Source organism: Anomalospiza imberbis, chromosome 1 (assembly GCF_031753505.1).
Source record: "Anomalospiza imberbis isolate Cuckoo-Finch-1a 21T00152 chromosome 1, ASM3175350v1, whole genome shotgun sequence".
In the NCBI taxonomy this organism is placed as follows: Eukaryota; Metazoa; Chordata; class Aves; order Passeriformes; family Viduidae; genus Anomalospiza; species Anomalospiza imberbis.
In genome coordinates this window covers 49,103,091-49,121,962 of record NC_089681.1, presented here as the reverse complement: position 1 = coordinate 49,121,962, position 18,872 = coordinate 49,103,091, and the positions used below count along the sequence as shown (strand labels likewise).

The 18,872-nt window shown below is 36.4% G+C and overlaps 1 protein-coding gene across 1 annotated transcript in view; it reads right to left on the bottom strand.

The window, feature by feature from the left end:
* Window positions 1–18,872, bottom strand: part of SMCHD1 (structural maintenance of chromosomes flexible hinge domain containing 1) — a 67,918-nt gene that overhangs the window by 12,789 nt on the left and 36,257 nt on the right. Inside the window, exons 24-37 of the mRNA XM_068191229.1 lie at window positions 18,562–18,696; window positions 17,513–17,740; window positions 16,701–16,849; window positions 15,873–15,961; window positions 14,606–14,724; window positions 13,797–13,964; window positions 12,622–12,747; window positions 10,671–10,750; window positions 9,083–9,240; window positions 7,320–7,435; window positions 6,836–6,897; window positions 3,367–3,454; window positions 2,832–2,963; window positions 1,466–1,615 (exon numbers count right to left, since the gene is read on the bottom strand). Of these exons, the coding sequence (XP_068047330.1) occupies window positions 1,466–1,615; window positions 2,832–2,963; window positions 3,367–3,454; window positions 6,836–6,897; window positions 7,320–7,435; window positions 9,083–9,240; window positions 10,671–10,750; window positions 12,622–12,747; window positions 13,797–13,964; window positions 14,606–14,724; window positions 15,873–15,961; window positions 16,701–16,849; window positions 17,513–17,740; window positions 18,562–18,696 (1,800 nt within the window). The remainder of the gene's footprint in view (window positions 1–1,465; window positions 1,616–2,831; window positions 2,964–3,366; window positions 3,455–6,835; window positions 6,898–7,319; window positions 7,436–9,082; window positions 9,241–10,670; window positions 10,751–12,621; window positions 12,748–13,796; window positions 13,965–14,605; window positions 14,725–15,872; window positions 15,962–16,700; window positions 16,850–17,512; window positions 17,741–18,561; window positions 18,697–18,872) is intronic.

The window sequence follows — 18,872 nt, the reverse complement described above, 5'->3', positions numbered from 1 at the left end:
TTCATACATATTTTGTCACTTTTCTGTATGGATTAGAGTAGACCAGAATTTGGCAGATTAATAACATTTGGCCATGTTAACTAGATGTTTCTGTCCTTGACTGTTGTTGACAGAGAATAACTTATGCTGTATCATTCAGTTTCACATATGTAGCTCCGTAAAAGCAGTCAATGTACTGAAAAAAAAATATATTATGAAGAAGTTTCTATGTAGCATCTGCAGATTTTAGGATTCTACTAGGATCTTACGGTGGTTATTTCCAAGATGTATTTGAAGAATTTGTTTGGATTGCTAGGCAGTGTCTGTCTCCACTTGGCACACACTGATGCTGGTCTGTCATAAAGCTGCTTCCAAAGAGCGAGTTAGAAAAGGTGGCTGAGATAAAGTCCTTAAAAAGTTGGATCCTCCTTTGGTGCATCTTCTGTTTGAAGACTTCCATAGACATCAGACTTTTAAAATATGTGACAACCAAATGAAGTAGGGGTATAATTTTGCTCTACCATTCTTCTATGATATTTCAAGTTGAAAACAAGAATCAATATACAACTGTTTCACCACAGGAATACTATTAACTGAAGTTCTGTGTAGGCTTGAGATTGTAGACAGAGATTGTGACCATTCCACTCAGAAGAAACTCCACATTCAGCTGGATTTTCTTTGCCATGTTTTGAACAGTTCCTGGTTTTGTGCATGTGCACATTTTAAACTGTGTCTTTGTATTATATTTTATAGCAATTGTGACAGATGGAACTTACGGGTTTTAAAAATTTAATCTGTATTTGTTGAAGAAAAAGTGACTGCAGTGATATGACCAGAATATGCAGTACTTTCAGAGTATGCATGATGTCAGAGATTCAAACCAAAATAAGGAAAGCATTTTTAACAGCCAGGTGCGTCAATAAGTGGAACAAAGCATAAAGAAAAATGAAGTTTTATCTTCTTCAAATGAGGGTAGGATGCCTTTCTACGAAGTATATATATGACCACTACTTAGACAAAAAGTAAAGAGAGCCTAGCAAAATTTAATTAGAAATATATGAAGAAGTCAGTCTAAATGATCTTAAGATATAACAGTCTGAGAGTATTATAAATAAAAATGTAAAATACTGGTTAATATTAATGGTTTAACTACAAACTGGTTAAGTGTTATTCACATGTGAAATTCAAATGAAGAAAATATTTCTCCTGGATTTTCCTGAAGTTCCTGGTCCCTAACTGGAAGTACCTGTACACTTCCCTCACTTGGAAAGGATCAACTGTTTAAAGAATGTCCTTCCTTCAGTTTTTCTGAAAATCAGCACCCAATCACAGAAGAAATAATGTATCTTATTTGTAAGGGAAATAAGTGTACAATATAAACTACATCTCCACAGAACACAATGAGGTGTAAGATGACTTTGAAACTGCAGGAAAATAAGCTTCATTAGACACAGTGTTCATGGAGCCATGTATTTCAGTCACTTACTATTTCAGCTGATCCACTCTCCAATGGAAACTCTACTGTACTGACTTTCCCCTGAAACTGCGGGATCTCTATATCTTCTTCATTAGGGCTTTTAATTTTTGCTATTATCCTGCCAACTAGATCAAGTCCAGTGTGGTTGTTGTATTCATCCTGTGAGTAAAAAAGAAATTAAAGTTAGTTTGGGACTGAACATAATCCAGTCCTGTACTGCCCTGGATTTATATGGCAAGGTGCTAGCAGTCTTTGCAGAGGGCATCTGCAGAGGCAGCCTCTGTGAGGAGAGGCTGGATGTGGCCACTGCTCCAGCTGATCAACTGCAGGGACAGCTGAGCCCCTCAGCCAAAACAGTGTTTCTTTATATTTAAGAATGGGCAGAAATGCACAGGCAGGTGAGAATGGGAAAAAAATAGAGAGAACAGCAGAGGGTGAAAGAAGAAACAGCACAGGAGGTGTTCCGGGCACCAGAGCAGAAATTCCCCTGCAGCTCACAGGGAAACCACCCAGGAGCAGGTACTACCCTGTAGCCCATGAAGGACCACGGTGGAGAAGAGACCCACATGGAAGCCCATGGAGGACTTCATGCTAAACCAGGTTGATAATTCCTGGAATGCAGCCTGTGGTAAGGGTTTACAGTGGAGCAGTTCATGAAAGACTGTGGCCCACAAAGGGACCCACAACTAGAACAAGGAAACTGAGGAAAAAGCACTGGCAGGAAAGAGCTGAGGAGCTGTTACAGGTTGACTGTGGCCCCCACTCTCCATTCCCCTGCACTGCTTGGGGGAGGGTGCAGGGATCTGGAACAAAGCTGGGCCTATGAAAGGGTGGGGCAGAAGGTATTGCTTTAGTATTTTGGTCTTTGTTTCTTATTACACAAATCTTTTTTAACTGGAGATTAAATTAAATTACTTTTCCACAAGCTGAGTCTGCTTTCCTATTGTGGTACCTGGAAGTGATTTCCTTTTATCCCTGTGAACACTTAAAGTTCAAGAAACCTTATTTTTTGTAATACAAGATTTCTAAGAGAAACTGTACCTGGGAAGAAAAATCATGGAGAGAAACATCAGCTGTACACGTAAGTGTTCTCCCACTAGAATCTATTCTTGAAACAATTTTTTTTTGTGTGGCAACAGGATATGGATTTCAATTGAGGTACCTGACAGCAAGTACCAAACATTTCAGTTTTGGTCATCTGTATGTAAATGAAAGAAGATGGACCTGTCATATGCTGAAAAACAACTGATTAACATATTTTTTTATGAAGTGAATCTGCAAAGAAACAGTAGCAATGCCTTACAGCAAAATTCAGCATATTTTTAGTAGTTTTCTACATTTCCTTAATTATGATTTTGTATGGAAGTATAGTTACCATTAAATGGAGGTATAAATCCTTGACCAGTGTACGGCTGGTAAGAGCTCGAACATTGGAAACTGCTGGAGTAGCTGGCAAAGGATCAGGTAACAAGCGTACAGGGTCATTAGGTATAACTTCAATTATAATCTAGCAGAAAAAGAAGGAAGAATGAAATAAAACAAAATAAAGACTGATATAATTGACAGCAAATCACCTGCACACTTGGGTTGCTCAAAAAACACTAAAACAAATGTATATGAGATTTATGGACAGACCTGAAATAAATTAGCACAACCATAAAGCGGTTCTGCTAGGTTGCGAATTATTCACCTCTGTTGTACCATCAAATTGTTGGTTACAGAAGTTAAGGAAAACATATTTTGATAATCAACAGTTTGAAATCAGTAACTATCAAAATAAAAGTAATTTTTTTTCAAAACTTGTGAGTGAAAGTATTTTCATTCTGTACCTACAAAGAGTTGTAACACTTCACTCAAATGATTCTCTACAACGTGTTCTTGGCTACTTGCAATTAATTATAGATACAAACCTGTTCACTGTTAAGCATATTTATCTTATCCATTGCAAAGGTGAACTGGATAATGTAAGTGCCCACTCTCTCCGGAACCACTTTATCCCTAAAAAAACCAAAAATAAAACCCAAGCAAACATGAGACAATATGATAGTCACAATTATGTAAGTACACAAGCAATTCAAACTCTGAGTAGTCCTCTGAACTAGTTAGAAAGCCCTACTAAGGCATAATACTCCTTCTTCAGCAAGAAGGCCATCAAAGTTCCTCAAGAATTAGAGTAAGCTTTTGGAAGGTTGAATGAGGGAAGTCTCCTCCAAGAGTTTGTCTTGTCTAGATGACAGGAAGTTTGTCATGGCCCTGTTGTTCAGAAATCTGTAAGTCTACACCATTTAATTTCCTATTCAGAATTTTCGTAAAGCTACCAGAACAAAACAGACATGTCTAGATCTCAAACAACAACCATTTCTCTCCAAATTTAATACAATTTTCATAAAATCAGAGTATCTAATTCCTCCCTTACTCAGATTGTACCAAGTTGGGTAGCTTGGACCACTGGTCAAGGCTGAGTATAGTGAGAGAGAAATAAAGAGTTTTCCTTCTACCTTACAGCATTCCAAAGTGTAGATTACAGCAAAGAACCCCTACCACCAAAACATGAAGAAAAGCCCAGACACCTGAGGTTCTGCTGCTATAGTTTCATCCAGTAAGGAAGGCCACATGGCATCCAGAGGACCTTTGCAGTATTCAGCAAGGGACAGCAGTGACTTAAAAATGCTTACAAACTTTTTAAGAGATGCAAACAGCCAAGATGCAGGTATTTTTCTGTCGTGGTTTGACATGGAAGTGATTTTTTCAGGAACTTGGGTCAAACCAATCAGTGGTCAAGTTTGGATATTGGCACCTGAAGTGACCACTGAAGATAGGGATACGCCTCTGAGAACACAGGGGGTTAAAAGCAAGAACTCCCAAGAGCTCGCTCTCTTTGGTTCCGGTCAGGGTGCTGTGCAGATCTCCCCTGCCCAGCCATGGGGCTGGATGGGGGAGGGGAAGCCACGAGGCCTGGTCGAGGTGAGCCGAGGGGTAGAAGGACTGGAACCGAGCCAGCTCCTGTGGACGGAAGGGTGGAGAGAAGCAGAGATATCTTTGTCATCCCCCCTCAGAGGGAAGAGACAGGGAGTCCAGACGGCACCTGTAACTTTGCCGGCGCGGAGGAGAAGGAGGTGGGGGGGAAGGTGCCCAGCCTTGGCCTTGGGAATCGGCTGCTGGGCAGAGATATCAGCCGTCCAGGGAGTCTGAGCTTTAAACCCTTTCCTGGAAAATGAAGGCTTTGTAAAATATTACTACTCCTTGATTTGAAGTAGAAGAGAGACAGTCTGGGATCCGAGATGATGGAAGAAGAAATTCTTGAGTTGGAAGGAGATGATGGAGTGGCTTGTGGCTGGACTTTTCTTGTTAGCCATAGACTGAACCAAATTCTCCTGACAGAAGCTGCACTTAGGGGGGTGTGTTGGTGAGCCAAGAGACCTGTTTCAGTGATTACCAGCAGAGGAGTAGAGAGAACAGAGGAGAGTTGAAGAAGGTGGGGAGAAGCCCTCTGTCTTTGAGGAAGAAGAAGAGGAGAAGACCTCTGTTCTTGGACCCTCAGCCCCAGGGGAAAATAGGGGGGACTGTAGCCCCAAGATGAGAAACTGAACTGTTGTCTCTTTTGGTCCATGGCAAAGCATCCTTAAAGGAGCCCTATGAGCAGTCTGTCCATGCACGGTGGTGAGAGCACTGGGACATGGAAAGGAGAGTGTCACCATGGACTTTCTCCGGGCGGTTGCCATGTGTGACATGGAAACACAAGAGTGGCAATTGTGTTTCCTGGGGGGTCTGTGGCACAGGAGAGACTCCTGTCTCCCTTGAAAGATTGAGTATTTGATTATCTGAAGGGTGGCAACTTGATCAGGATCCCGGGTGGTGTCTCACTGTTGAGTTTGTTTGGAAATTAGGTGGGAAGAGGAGGGGTGTTTTGGAAGGTCTTCATCCAGGATTTAGTGTTTGTAGTTTTTATAGTAGTAGTAGTTTAATAAAGTTCTTTTCTTTGTTATTAAGCTTGGGCTTGCTCTGCTCTGTTCCTGATCACATCTCACAGCAATTATTTAGAAAAGTACATTTTCATGGGGGCGCTGGCATCGAGACAGTGGCAAACCGTGACATTTTCCAAGCATGATATGTGGCATTCTTGAATTAAATAATGATTCTTGTTTTCACCATACAGCAGTTTAACTGTTTTGTCAACATTAAGTAATTTATTTCTTCTGATTTTGTCTGGGAAGTAATAATATGCAAGATTCCCTGAAATTCTTAGCTTGGAAAAAAGTGAAATCCCAAAGCCTTAATATTTCTAGAACAGACCATGACTTTTCCTTTTTTAGATTTCATATACAGAAGAAACAATTCTTTTCTGCATTTTATCTAGCTTAAGACTGACAGTAGCATCTGCCTTGTCAGGATACATTAAAACACTAATTAGTAAATAATCAGCTAAGGATCTCATGGCTGGACAGACACAGGCTTTAGAAAAAGAAAAAATTACACAATTGCTATGGAATTTGTTTAAAACTGCATAACAGCATCCATGTTACTGACTGGCAATAAATAGAAGAAAACCATCTGAGAGTGTGCCAAGAACAGGAAAACTTGAGAGAAAGTCACTTGGTAGACAGTGACGCCACAGACATAGGCAGAAACAAGTAAAATGTACTTTCCTACCAGGGCTGCTGGTGGGCAGTGTCTATTCTCCTTTCAAATTTTTAGTAAGGTTGGGAGTTTTAATTCTGGACATTTGTGGACAACTAGTAAACTACAGGCACCTATGCCAAGAAAAGCCCACTCCCAGGAGGCAAAAGCTTGAATCAATAGGCAGTACCATAACTATTTAGCTAATCCCAGAGATTGTCTACTAGAAATAGATGTAGAAAGAATGTGGCAGTCAGGCACCAGCTTATGATGAGCTCTAGTTCTGCCACCATTAATTTAAAACACTATTTCTGAATAAGTAGCCCAAGGAATGATTACTAACAGGACCAAGGTCACAGCTCAGGATTGATGCAGAGCTAGAGAAGGCAGTAAAAAAAGAGTTAAGTCTGCTTTGCCCAGCCTGCAATTCTACAATAGTTAAAGCAACATTGAAAAGAATTAAAGAGTTACCATATAAGCTACAACCTGATGATTTAGTTCCCTCATTGCTAGCGTTTCTCAAAATGTATTCTAATATATTATCTTAAGACTCCTTTCTTCGCTACTCTCTGATTATACAAATGTCAAAAGTATCTAAGAAAGAATTCAATCTTCATCTCAGTGCATCTTTCACCTCTTCTGTATCATATTAATTCTGTGATGGACTGTTATTATCAAAACATAAAACTCTTCTTTCTATTCCAAACTATGTATTTTATATAGTAAGTTCCATGAGTAATTACAGAATAAATGCTATTATACCTGAAGTAGAAGAACCCATCTTCCTTGTCATCCTTCACTTTACTACAGCTGAACGTTGTAACCTGTAAAGATGCAAAAAATTTAATGCAATATACTGAAAGTACTTAACTTGTAATATGCTATGAAGTCTTAATGATTTGCAGTACTGATAGCGCACAGTTAATGAGACTGCCTGTGTTTTAGACACAAATTTCATGTTCTTAATTCTCACAGTCTTTTCTTTGCAAAATTCAACATGGCTACTTCTAACACTCTCTCTGCTCTGAGTTGGCTTCTACAGTGTCATTACTATAGTACTGATGCTTGACCAATCTGACAACTTGTAACAGGACAGACACTGATAATGTAGGGTTAATCTGCAATATTTGTTACTTAAATTCTAGAACAGGACGCAGACCTAAGTCAAATGAAGGACAGCTTGTACTATGTTTGTCCTATGCTGGCATTTTCATACCCATTTTGGAAATGCATTTTGATGACTTACATCAATTGGTGTCCTAACCCGGCTGCTCTGTGCTTCCCACATTTTCATAGAAATCCGTGCTGGATTAATATTTTTAATAATGGTGTCATCTTCGGAAAGAACACTAACCATAAAATCTGTAGGATGAAAAACATGTTTTGAAGATTGTTTTTATTCAGAATTAAGCAGCTCAAACTTCATTAATTTCTGTGTCTCCCTCATACTGAAGAGAAAAAAATGTACAAAACAAGCATTTCAAAAGAAGCCAAAACCACTAAGAATTTCAAACCAAGTATGAAAAACATTTTCTCCTTATCCCAGTAATTAGACCAGGTAACAATCCTTAGGAAAAACCAAACACCTACTTTATGTCAGCTTTAAAAAAAAATCCTAAAATTTCAAGTCTGCCTTTCTCAAATTATCATTCTTATCAAAACAGCAATCCAGGCTGCTTCTTGCTGTCAGGAACGAGTACTAGTAGCTAGTTAAGTAAGTGATTCTGTCATTTAAGGACAGGAAATCCAAATCCCCCTCTTCCTCCACAAATGCTTTATTTCTTACAGACTAGGATCACACAGTTGTATCTGCTAGAAATAGGCTATAGGGAGACACTGCACTCTGGCTGACTGGTTTTGCAGTCAAACTACCTGCCATTTTATATCCCAGTATGAAAAATTTCACTTTTCCTGTAGGTCCCATAGAAAGTGCAGTAATCTGATGGAAGTAGAATCCAAACTAGAACAAAGCTACCCTGCTTCTAGTTTAAAATGTGAACAAAGCAAATAGGTTTAATGCATGTAAATGAACTTGCACTGTTCATGCAGGACTGAATTTTGCACTTTAGGAAGGACTATGATTTGATGTGCATGAAATATTCAGGCATGACCCCCTATAAGATTACAGTGCCTGCCCTCGGGTATACCTGAGATCAACAGTAAATAAAATAATTAGGATGTTATTTTATTTATTTAATAATATGAGGCTGTTAATACAGAATTTATTATTTAATTTTATTTAAAAATTTAATGTCATATATACTATATATATTGTCCTGAAGAAGTTGTTTAATTCTCTTTCTTAACTAAAAGCCTGGTTGATTTACACTGCACACTACATTTGAAAAATGTCTGTTTGGCAGGGGGGTTGGAGGTAGATGATTTTACAGCTCCCTTCCAACCCAAACCACTCAGTCATTTTATGATTCCTCCAGGAAAAATTAAAATACCTTGTGAATTTAATTAAGGTCATAACACTGTATGGAGTATTTTAAAAAACAAAAACCTCTTGCCATAAAAATGTTGGCTGATCAAGTTATGACAGCCAAGGAACAACACATTTGTGAGAGAATACAACAGGAGAAAAGAATATTTTGTGTCCTCCTGCTGATTACTTTTGGTTTGTCTTGGCTCACAGTTGGCCTAGAATTTCATAGCTATTTCCTTTGCTGCTATTCCAGAGAAAGAGATAAGGGAAAACACACATGAACTAGCTCAGATCATATTTTAGTAAGACAGAAAAGAGATTTTGTAGTTCTACCATTTATAGATGGATAAAAGGAGCAGTTTGGAACAAATAAATAAAAGGTCTTTTGAAGCGCTTTCCAAAGATGACCTACATATCTCTTCTAAGTGTTACATCTCAGACACAGCTGTTACAAAGAACTGAGAAAAACAGACCAGAAAAACAAAACAAAAGAAAATACAGTAGGAAAACCACCAAAATAGTTTTCACACATTTTCAAAGCTCTTGAGTGATTGGTTTCCACCAAAAATTCATATACTTACCAGGAAAGGTACCTCCTGCTGGAAAAGAAGGACTTTTGTCGTATTTAACATTCAGGCAGACAGGTTTCTCAGGATCAGGCAGGACATTTATTGTGATTACAAGACAATCTAATATGGCCTTGTTGTATGAGGCTTTAACCTGTAAAATGTGCTCTCCCCTGCAACATACAGAAATCATAAAAATAGATGTAAAATCTCTTCTGAAAAGACAATTTTCAACTGGCTTCAAGTCTGAATAATGTACATGAAAGCATACTAAACACTATCTAGCAATGTAGTAGTAAACAGAAGAAAAAAAAAAGGAACTATTAATGCAATGTTAGATAAGTCATGAGTTTAAGTTATTCTTAAGGTATTAACTTATTACATTTAATTTTGTGTTAATATTTCATTATTTTGATCACGTTTCATTGCCTGGAAGACACTAGCAACTACAGCTTCAAGTAGAAGACAGTAAAGCAGAAAGCAGTTAAAATGGTGAGGAGCATTCCGCTTTGATAAGTTTCCAAAGAGTGAATCCCAGTACCATTCACATATAGTAAAGTACACTGAAAGTATATAATGTCTTCAATGCTATAAAATAACTAATTTTCTTTACAGTGTTAAAAACTTAAATTTCAAGTTTTTTCAAAATTTCAAAATTAAAAAAAAAATATAACTGGGAACATAATATTTAACTGCATAGAGGCTGTACTTCCCAGCCACTTTTGATTATGCTGTAAATAGTATGTCACACCTGTTTCTAACCTCCAGCAGTAAACTGACAATTAACATTCATCATCCTTCTACCAAGTCACAGACATTATAAACACACTGTTTAAACAATGCTGTTTTAAATTTCCAAATGCAAGAGGATTATGGGTCAAATCCTCCATATTTGAATGCAAAGAACAAGCACTTATTGCTAGCTTCAAAATAACCTAAAGCCAACCCAGTCTTGCTCCAAAAACTCTGGGATACAGGAAGTGGGTTGCAGAACTGTGAATATGAGGAAGATACAGAAATGATGAATTTGAAAAGCCATATGGGACATAAGTGTGTAAGGGAAGCTATACATGAAGTGAGCATGAAGAAGTGCAAGATGAAGAAGCCGGAGCCACAGGACATATATCTGCTGGAAATGAAACTTGAGCAGTTGAATTGCTAATAGGAATAATGAAATACATCTATTTAAAATTCCTTTGGACACTCAACCTAATCCTTTAAAACAATGTCTAGCATACAGAGAAAATGGGATCTAAACCATCTTATAATGTGTTCCTACTTTAAAAGCACAGTGTCTGGACCTGGACACCTGAAGACTGTACATTTCAAAACTCTGAAGTGGTTTATAGTATCACTTGCACTTGGTGCAGGTTGACAATAACAAGATGAGGTTTACCATCACCAGAAAAAAATAAGATTCAGAAAATTACAGCAGCAGCTTCTCAATAGATCAAAAGAAGCAGCTACTGAATTTTATTTAGTTAGGTACTTAGTTTTTTAGAACTTACTATCTGGCCATCCACCTGCATATGAATAATAAATCTTAGCTCTAGATTAATACTTGGTAATACTTTATGAAATCCATCTGGTTTTCAATACTTACCTAGGTGCATGAATACTAAAAACTCCCAGGTTAGCCCTACCAGTGTCATCTGTTTTATGTTGCTGGTTTGAAGGAACGAGCTGTCAAAAAAAAAAAAAAAAAATCTTTCAATGATACAGAAATAGTCTTAGGATAAAATGTTTATCTCATTTGCCTGCATACTATCTGTTAATTTGAGCTGTAGCTAAATTTTTGCATTATAAGTTAGGGAAAGATATACTGTTATTAAGAAAATATTAAGGAAGAGGTTTCAAATTCTCTGCCAGTTTTTAAAAGCAATCACTTCATCTGAACTTGGATATTTTTCTTCATTAATATATTAAAATATTTTATACATGTTATTTTTTAAATTGCTACTGATGCTATCATATAATCTATAGCAGATGTTAATCTGAGTGTATTTTCAAATCAAAAACCTTCTACAAATTATTTAGTGCCTGTTACAGTGTTCCTACAGTTCTCATTCAGTTTTGGATCTGTAAGATAAAGGAGTACAGGGAATGCATGCTGCAACTGCATAGTATCAGGCTTTGGAGACATAGAGGGTGGAACCTGAAATACAGACAACATTTTATTTGAGAATTTCTGTTCCCAAAATCTTCTCATTTCTTTTGGGAAGATGTGCACACAACCTATTGGAAATGCCAAGGCAGAGCATGCTGTAAAAAACACTTTATAACAATGATCCACCTTGGCGTTCAGAACACTTTCTCCTGGACACATCGTACTAAGCTAAAGAACACATGGACTCTAAGACATGCTGCTGGTGCTCCCTGGAAAGGCATAAAATCTGGAAAGACACAGCATGCCACCACAACATCTCTTTGACCAGGCAACACAACCATGCAATGCTACTGCCAAGGTTGTGTCTTCTCTCAAGAACAACATAACTAGAACCACAGTGAGCTTCAGGTGACACCATAAAGGCAGTAGTTGGGGCAAATAAAAAAGAATCCCCAAACTGTGAGGCAGGCTTCTATGGCAAGAGAGTAAAAAAAGACAGAAAAAAAAAATGTTCAGGATACCAAGAAATCTACTTCAAAATATCCAATTAAAAAAAGTAATCATAGCATAGTTAAATTGGGCAAAAGCTAAGGTTGTGGCACAGCTCTGAAGGAGTGAGCAAAAGAAGGTTTTTGGCTGGTGTTTATTCTGAGAAAACTGAGGAATGCAAATGCACTGCAAGCAGGAACAAAAAGGGAACAGGACCAGCCCTGAATGAAAAAATGTTATGTCCAGAGGTGGATGAATATATCCTGACAGGTAGGAATGTTTGACAGCTTGACTTTCTTTTTCTTGTTTAAAAACACAAATAAAATTTTAATGAATTGAGTACTCTGTCAAAGTCCTTCCTTTGTACAGACCAACGTGAAAACTATCTGATACTCATACCGCAATTATGGAACTGACAGCAAGCACTTCAATCTGGGCTAGATTTGCATCAGCAATGTTTTAATTTAATTTATCCTGCCACTGCTTTTCACAGGATAATCAAGTAGGGCCCAAACCTGCTGACCAGCTTTACATACAGACCAGTAAGTCATACATTCAGGAATCAAAACCAAAGAACCACCAGATAAAAATTATTTGATTGCTAGTTGAGACTGTATCATCGTCATTACTATCATTCAGTAAATTACCTCTGATAACATGAGGGATGTGGTGGTATGATGTGCATGCAAAATTTGGAAAAAGGTTCTGTAGAAGATCTGGAATGTATTTGAATTATACTCAAACCCTGTCCTACCTGAATTTTGTTATATTTGTGGTTTTTGTCCTGGGACCTGTTTATGTTATTTGTTGTCGCTGTTCTTCTACTAGATTAGTTATTCTTTTGTGCTCTTACAATATTTTATTAACATTTCCAAAAATGTCCTGAAAATTAACATACCATAGACATGACAACAAAACTTGTGTTAAACAAAGTTCACTTAATAAGGCCAATACTTACCTTTAAGTTGTTACTCTTTGTAAGGCTGATTTTGACATTAGGTTCAGGAGTTGGATTTCCCCACTGATCACACAGCTGAACAATAAGGGGCCTCTGCAATTCTCTACCATTAATCACTGCAACAGGCTGGAAGAGATACAAATACATGACACTCAAATGATATTCAATGGTACATATCTTGGACATTCACAGCAGTTCAGGAACCCCCAGAGCAACACTGTCCACCTTTCCTATACTATTTGTCTCCCAGAACAGCTAGACCATGACTGAATGCATTTCTAGAGTTTTCAGAATGCATTTCTAGAGTTTGTTTATATTATTTTTTTAGAATAAAATGCACTACTTGAATTAAATGGCATGGGTTACTCATGTTGATGTGACTAAAGGCAGGACATAATTCTGAAGGGCCTTATCAATGCTCTTGTTGTAGGAAGAGCTATGGCCTAAGATGTTTTTTTTTCTGATATACTTAAACAGCTGCCTAGAAAAAAAATAGTTATCCCTGAACCTTTTGTTTAATTTTGTTCAGTAACTTCCTTCTCCATTTTCCCAAAACACCAATCTTGATTCCTGTCCTCTATTCAGAGATATAATTCTCTTTTTTCTGTTTTCAATTTTGTATTCTGGTTTCTGCAAGAAGTTAAGCACTGTTATTTGAATAGCCAAAGTAAACACTGAAAAATTTTTTTAAAAACCGAAGGCAAATAGGTGTACAGCACCAAAACACTCCAGCCATTTCCTTTAAGTCCTGTATTTCATTCTAAGTGTTTACTTTCTGACAGTAAACACTTGTAAACTGAAGTGAATCTGGGACTGCCGTCCTACATACTGAACATCAAAAAACTCCAGTAAAAGAGAGAGAGAGAGATGAGCTGCCAGCCATAACTGCCACTAAGGATTGTATCTTTGTTAAACAGCAGTGAAAGACGGATGTCAGGATCCAGCCCACTGTAAAATTACTGCAAAGAAAAGTTATACTATCTGTAGAAAGGCAAATGGGGCAGAATAAAGTTTACAGTACTTAAGGTTGTAAACATACATATATGAGTTAGATTACTCCAAAATAAGTTTACTTTTAAAAGCCTAATGTAGTTAGCTATTACATGAAAAATGGAATTAAAATACTTGACTAGAGACCATGTTGCTTTCTTTCAAAGCAAAATTGTTCAACTTACCTTTTCTAACTCTGGCCAATCAACAAACTGCAGTTTAGCTGGGGATCCTGCTATTAAATTCACTCTGATAAAGTCAGAAAATTCACGCCAAGCAAAGCACAATTCTTTGCTTCCAAGTAAACAGGGTTTATATCGAATACCTTTTACTTGCATTGTCTGAGTACTTTCCTATTGAGAAACAAAGAAGATCTTATCAAGAACAAATAAAGCAAAGTAAAATTTATTAGTATTTTTTCAATATGACATTTATGCTATAAATACAGTTTGGTATTTTTACTGTGAGACAGTGGACCAGTGGACTAAAATTTAAACTACAACTTCAATTCCTTCTGTTAAATTTAAATGAACTTCATGACTAAGAGGTGAGCCATTTGAAACTCAAAAATTTCTCAAAAACCTGCTTTTGAGGTTATATCCAGTGTATTTTAAAAGGTATAGATACTCGTCCGTTCTATAAGGTTCTTCAAAAGATCTTAAAATCAACTGAACCAACATAAAAAAACACAGAAGAAAAGACTAAAAGCAAGACAGAAGAAAACATAGAACAATGATCTAGAAACAAAGCAAACCTGACTCAAGCACAGAGTGAACTGGCCTCCACATTGCACAGCTGCAGCAGTGATAAGGTTTTTAACAGATGCAGCTGTGTTCCTTACACTAGGATCATACAATTTTAATGCTTTAAGCGACCAACTAGTGTGTAATTTGACTACCTTTCCACAATTTTGGTTCAATTCTGTGTAACAGAATTAAGACAATTACCACACAAATGCCACAAAGAAATAAACTATATGACATCTTATAAATACCTGCCAAGTTACTTTCAAATTTGATTTATCAAGTCCAGGCCCAGAAACTCCTAGGGAATTCACACATGCAGATGTCACTGTCTGAACCTGATTTCCGAACTGATCTGTAATCATTACATCTGTTAAAAAAGATGATGATGATTAAAATTATTATTAGGATGACAGCCTCAGCAGCTGCTTTAATGAAACATTATACAACATACAGAATATAAATGTACACAACATAGATACAATATAGAGAAAAATTAAATAACTATTACTAAATCACAGGCTGAGGTTGGAAGCTATTTCTGGATGTCACCCGGTTCAAACCCCCTGCTCAACTGAGCCAGTTGCAGACAGGCAGCTTCTGAGTATCTCTAAGGAGAGAGACTCCACAAATTCTGGGCAATCTGCGCCAGTGCTCAGTCACCATCATAGTGAAAAAGTGTTTCCTGATGTTCAGGGGGAACATCCCATATTTCACTTGGTGCCCACTGCCTCTATTTACTGTCTCTGAACACACCTAGGAAAAGCCCAGCTCCAACTTCTTTACATTCTCTTCAGGTTCTCATATACATTGATAAGAACCCCCAGTCTTGTGGGTATAAACCAAATGTATCTACATAGTTATATCCCATATTTATGCTTCCCACTTCTTTGAATAAAAAGATTATTTCTTACCAAAAAGTTAAAAGAAAAAAAAAGTCTTAAAATGGAAAGCTTTTTTCAACCTCATTTTCTTTTCTATCTCTTTTTGTTCTATGTGCTTTCTTCATTCACACACAAGCTTTTAATATCCCAAAATACCATAAAAATTTTTAATTTCTCAGTATGTCATGTGGCAACTGCATACAGAAACCAAAGGAGAATGAGAAGACTGATCCCTAACATGCCTTCCTCTTAGGTTAAAGTTAACCTCAAAACATGTCACTTTGAAGTCCATGCCTTAGCAATAGTCTGAATGCTGTTATGGCCTTTGAAATGTCAGAATACATGAACTAAACAAAAATTTATGAACTATTTGAACTAAGCATGATGAATGTCCTAATGTACAAAGTAAGAGGCAAATTTTATCAGAGATTAACTCCAGTATTGTAAAATGGCAATTTAGAAGTCTGATGATCTTTGTGTGAATGAGAATGTAAACCTGTTTTTTCTATTAAAGTAGCTGAAGGTCATTTACTCTTGATGACATCTGTATATATAAAAGTCTTTCTGCCAATAAAAAGAAATGTATCTTAGAAGAAAACGAAGATGCAAAAAAGAAGAATATGCAAACACTCACCGATTTCACTCTGCAGTTCTTCACCCATCTGCAGTGTGTTTGAGCCTTTTAGTTTACATTTAATGTGTTTGGGTTCATCAGGAACTGGTCTGAGCACATGAAAATTGACTTATTTCTCTCATTAAAGTAAACATAACATAATAGCAGGCATGATAAATATCTTAAAGAATCTTAATGCTTGGTCATATAGTGTATTTTATTTTCCTACTGCAGATCTGTGAAGTGACTAATTGCTGCAAATTTACCCCTGGCATCAGAGCGCTGTGAATTAATTAATTTTAACCTATTAAAATCATATGCAATACACCAAAGTAATTTAGAATCAGATTCCTCTAAATAAACTTTATAAGATACAAGTTCTTAACCTCACTAAGAGTGATAAACAGGTAGTTTTAAAGTTCAATTTACAGTCTGTCAGTTTTGACTGAGAAACCAGATGACAACTAACTTTGCAGGGATATTTCTTTCTCTTTAGTCACCAGTCACCTAACTCCTCAGTAAAACTACTTATTCTGTGAGCTAATGTTTACTTCAAGTTTACAAAAGCATAAGTAGTCTTCTTCAGTGTATGTATATTTATACAAGTGATTACAGGGCTGGATGCAAGCCAGTAATCACAACAGAGTCTCTCACACAGGTAATGTTCTCACATGTAATAAATTTACACAAAGCCTTCCCATTTCCCAAGCTGACATTCTCCTGTTAATTTGCCAACCACTTTCATTATTTCAGTTTCCATAGAAAGACTTCTGATTTACCCGAAGTAATGAGATCTAAAATGCTATGCCAATAACATGACTAATAAAGAAATATATCAAATGAACAAACCTGACTGTGAATGCACTTTCCAAAGACACGTGCTCATCGAGGTAAGTAATTAGACAGTAACGTACATCTTTTACTGAAGTCGGTACTTTTACATCAGGTAATAATCCCTGCATCAACAGCTCTCTGTCAATTTTAGGTGTCCAGTTAACCTAAAATTAAAATTTTATAAATTAATCAAAAGCTAAATTATAAATGACTAGCTACATAATACATCTTGTAGCCATTCTAAATATGCTGATGAAACATACAGGTAATAGCAGCTTTCAATGGAAAGGCTGGACATTTCCCAGCAGTAACCAATGCTATCTTCTGAAATACAGTCAATTACTTGAAAAAAGCCCCAAGCAGATCAAAACATACATTAGGTTTCCCTCACTGAACTTGAGTTAGGAAAGCTACAAGTGTGATATATTTGGTGTATCTCTATGTTTGTCTTAGGCTCCACAGAAGTACACCAACAGGGGGATAAGACAGGCAAGCAAGCCTTCATGGGGAACATGCCTATTCAAAGTTCCTAAATGTTGGGAAGGCCCTGGATGTGAGGAATCATAACTATGTGATAATTATTTTATGCATTTGGGAGAAGTAATGAAAATACTAACCTGCTCTTCATAGTATTACCCTGAAGCACAACTTCACACTTAATTAATAAAAATATTTGAAAAAAATAATTAAGAGGAGAGTTAAGTTTCCATGTTTATTAATACAGTTTTGAGGAATATTATTTAGTTGTTTGACATTTATGGATTTTAAGGGTATCAGTTTTGTGCTTCTCCCACATATTATGCTGCTGTTTACTTGAAAGTACTTGCCTTGATTTTTTCTGCAGCAGCTGCAGTTATGGGTATTTCCCTTTCTGCTTCATCATACATCTGAAATATAAGTTTATTCATGACTTGGCCAGCAACACAACTGATTTCATCTTGATGTTTAATCTGAAGAGCTTTTTGTCCATTCATACTTAAGACCTGTAGTCTTGCAACATGACTGCTAGGAAGAAGTTTTATAATCTTTTCCACTGGTGGCACATCTTTGCAATTCTATGCATGGGTAAAAAAAAAGGACATAATTAAGATATCAAATTTAGATATGCATACACATAACACCATAACAGTCTATGGCTCTACTCAGAATTACCAGGTATGACTAGGTGTCCAAACATGAAATCAGCTTGACTTGTCAAAAGTAAATCAAAAAGATATGCCAATATACTTACAACTTTTAACAGACACTAAAATTGATGCTAGCTGTTTAGATTTTTTTCTATTCCAGAAGTAGTAGGTTATAAAACTTACAAAATACTTTTTAAGTGCAACTTTAAGTATACTTTCATATAATTAATCTTGCTATACTAGTATTTATTCACACATTTTCCAGGGTAAAACACACACGGGTCTTATTTTCTTCAGCAGTGTGACTCTCCTGACTGCCAGAGAACTAGAATGTTCAATAGCATTTAAAAGAATTCATACTTTGTGAGCTTTGAAACTGAAATGCTACAAAAAACTATTGATTGCTATACCTATTCTTACACTAAAATGTTTATGCAATGAGGGCAATTTGTGAAAACAATCCAGTAATTAAAAAGGGGAAGAAAAATACCAGAAAACATGCATATTTCTGAAACACATCATGGATTTAACAAATAGAGTCAGAAGTGAAGAAAAAAAAAAAGGAAAAAAATTCTTTGCCTTTTAATGATTTTCTAGTGATAAAAAAGCATAGCCACCTGATTATGAGGTTTATGATACCTAAACCACTAACTTTGGGGGAGGTAAGCTTATTCATAAAAAATGCTGGCAAGACAGTACAATAAACTTTACAATCTTTTGTTAATCCAAACATTCCAGCCAATACTTACAAGTACTTCAAACCTTGCTTTCAACATCTGGTCTTTCTTGATATTCTGTACATGTATAACTGGACCAGTTAAAATGTTTGTTCCTCCATTACTGCAGTCCACAGAATACACAGGAAGGTCTGAAGCACCTAAAAACTATTAAAAATGTAAGGTTAAACATCAAGTTTCTTTTACAGAATTACCATGATTATTTCAGAAATGATTATTTGCAATGTCCAAATATATATATATATATATATATATATATATATATATATATAATTATTTACAGAAAAAATTAATATATTTCAGTTTTCCAACAACTGTAAGAC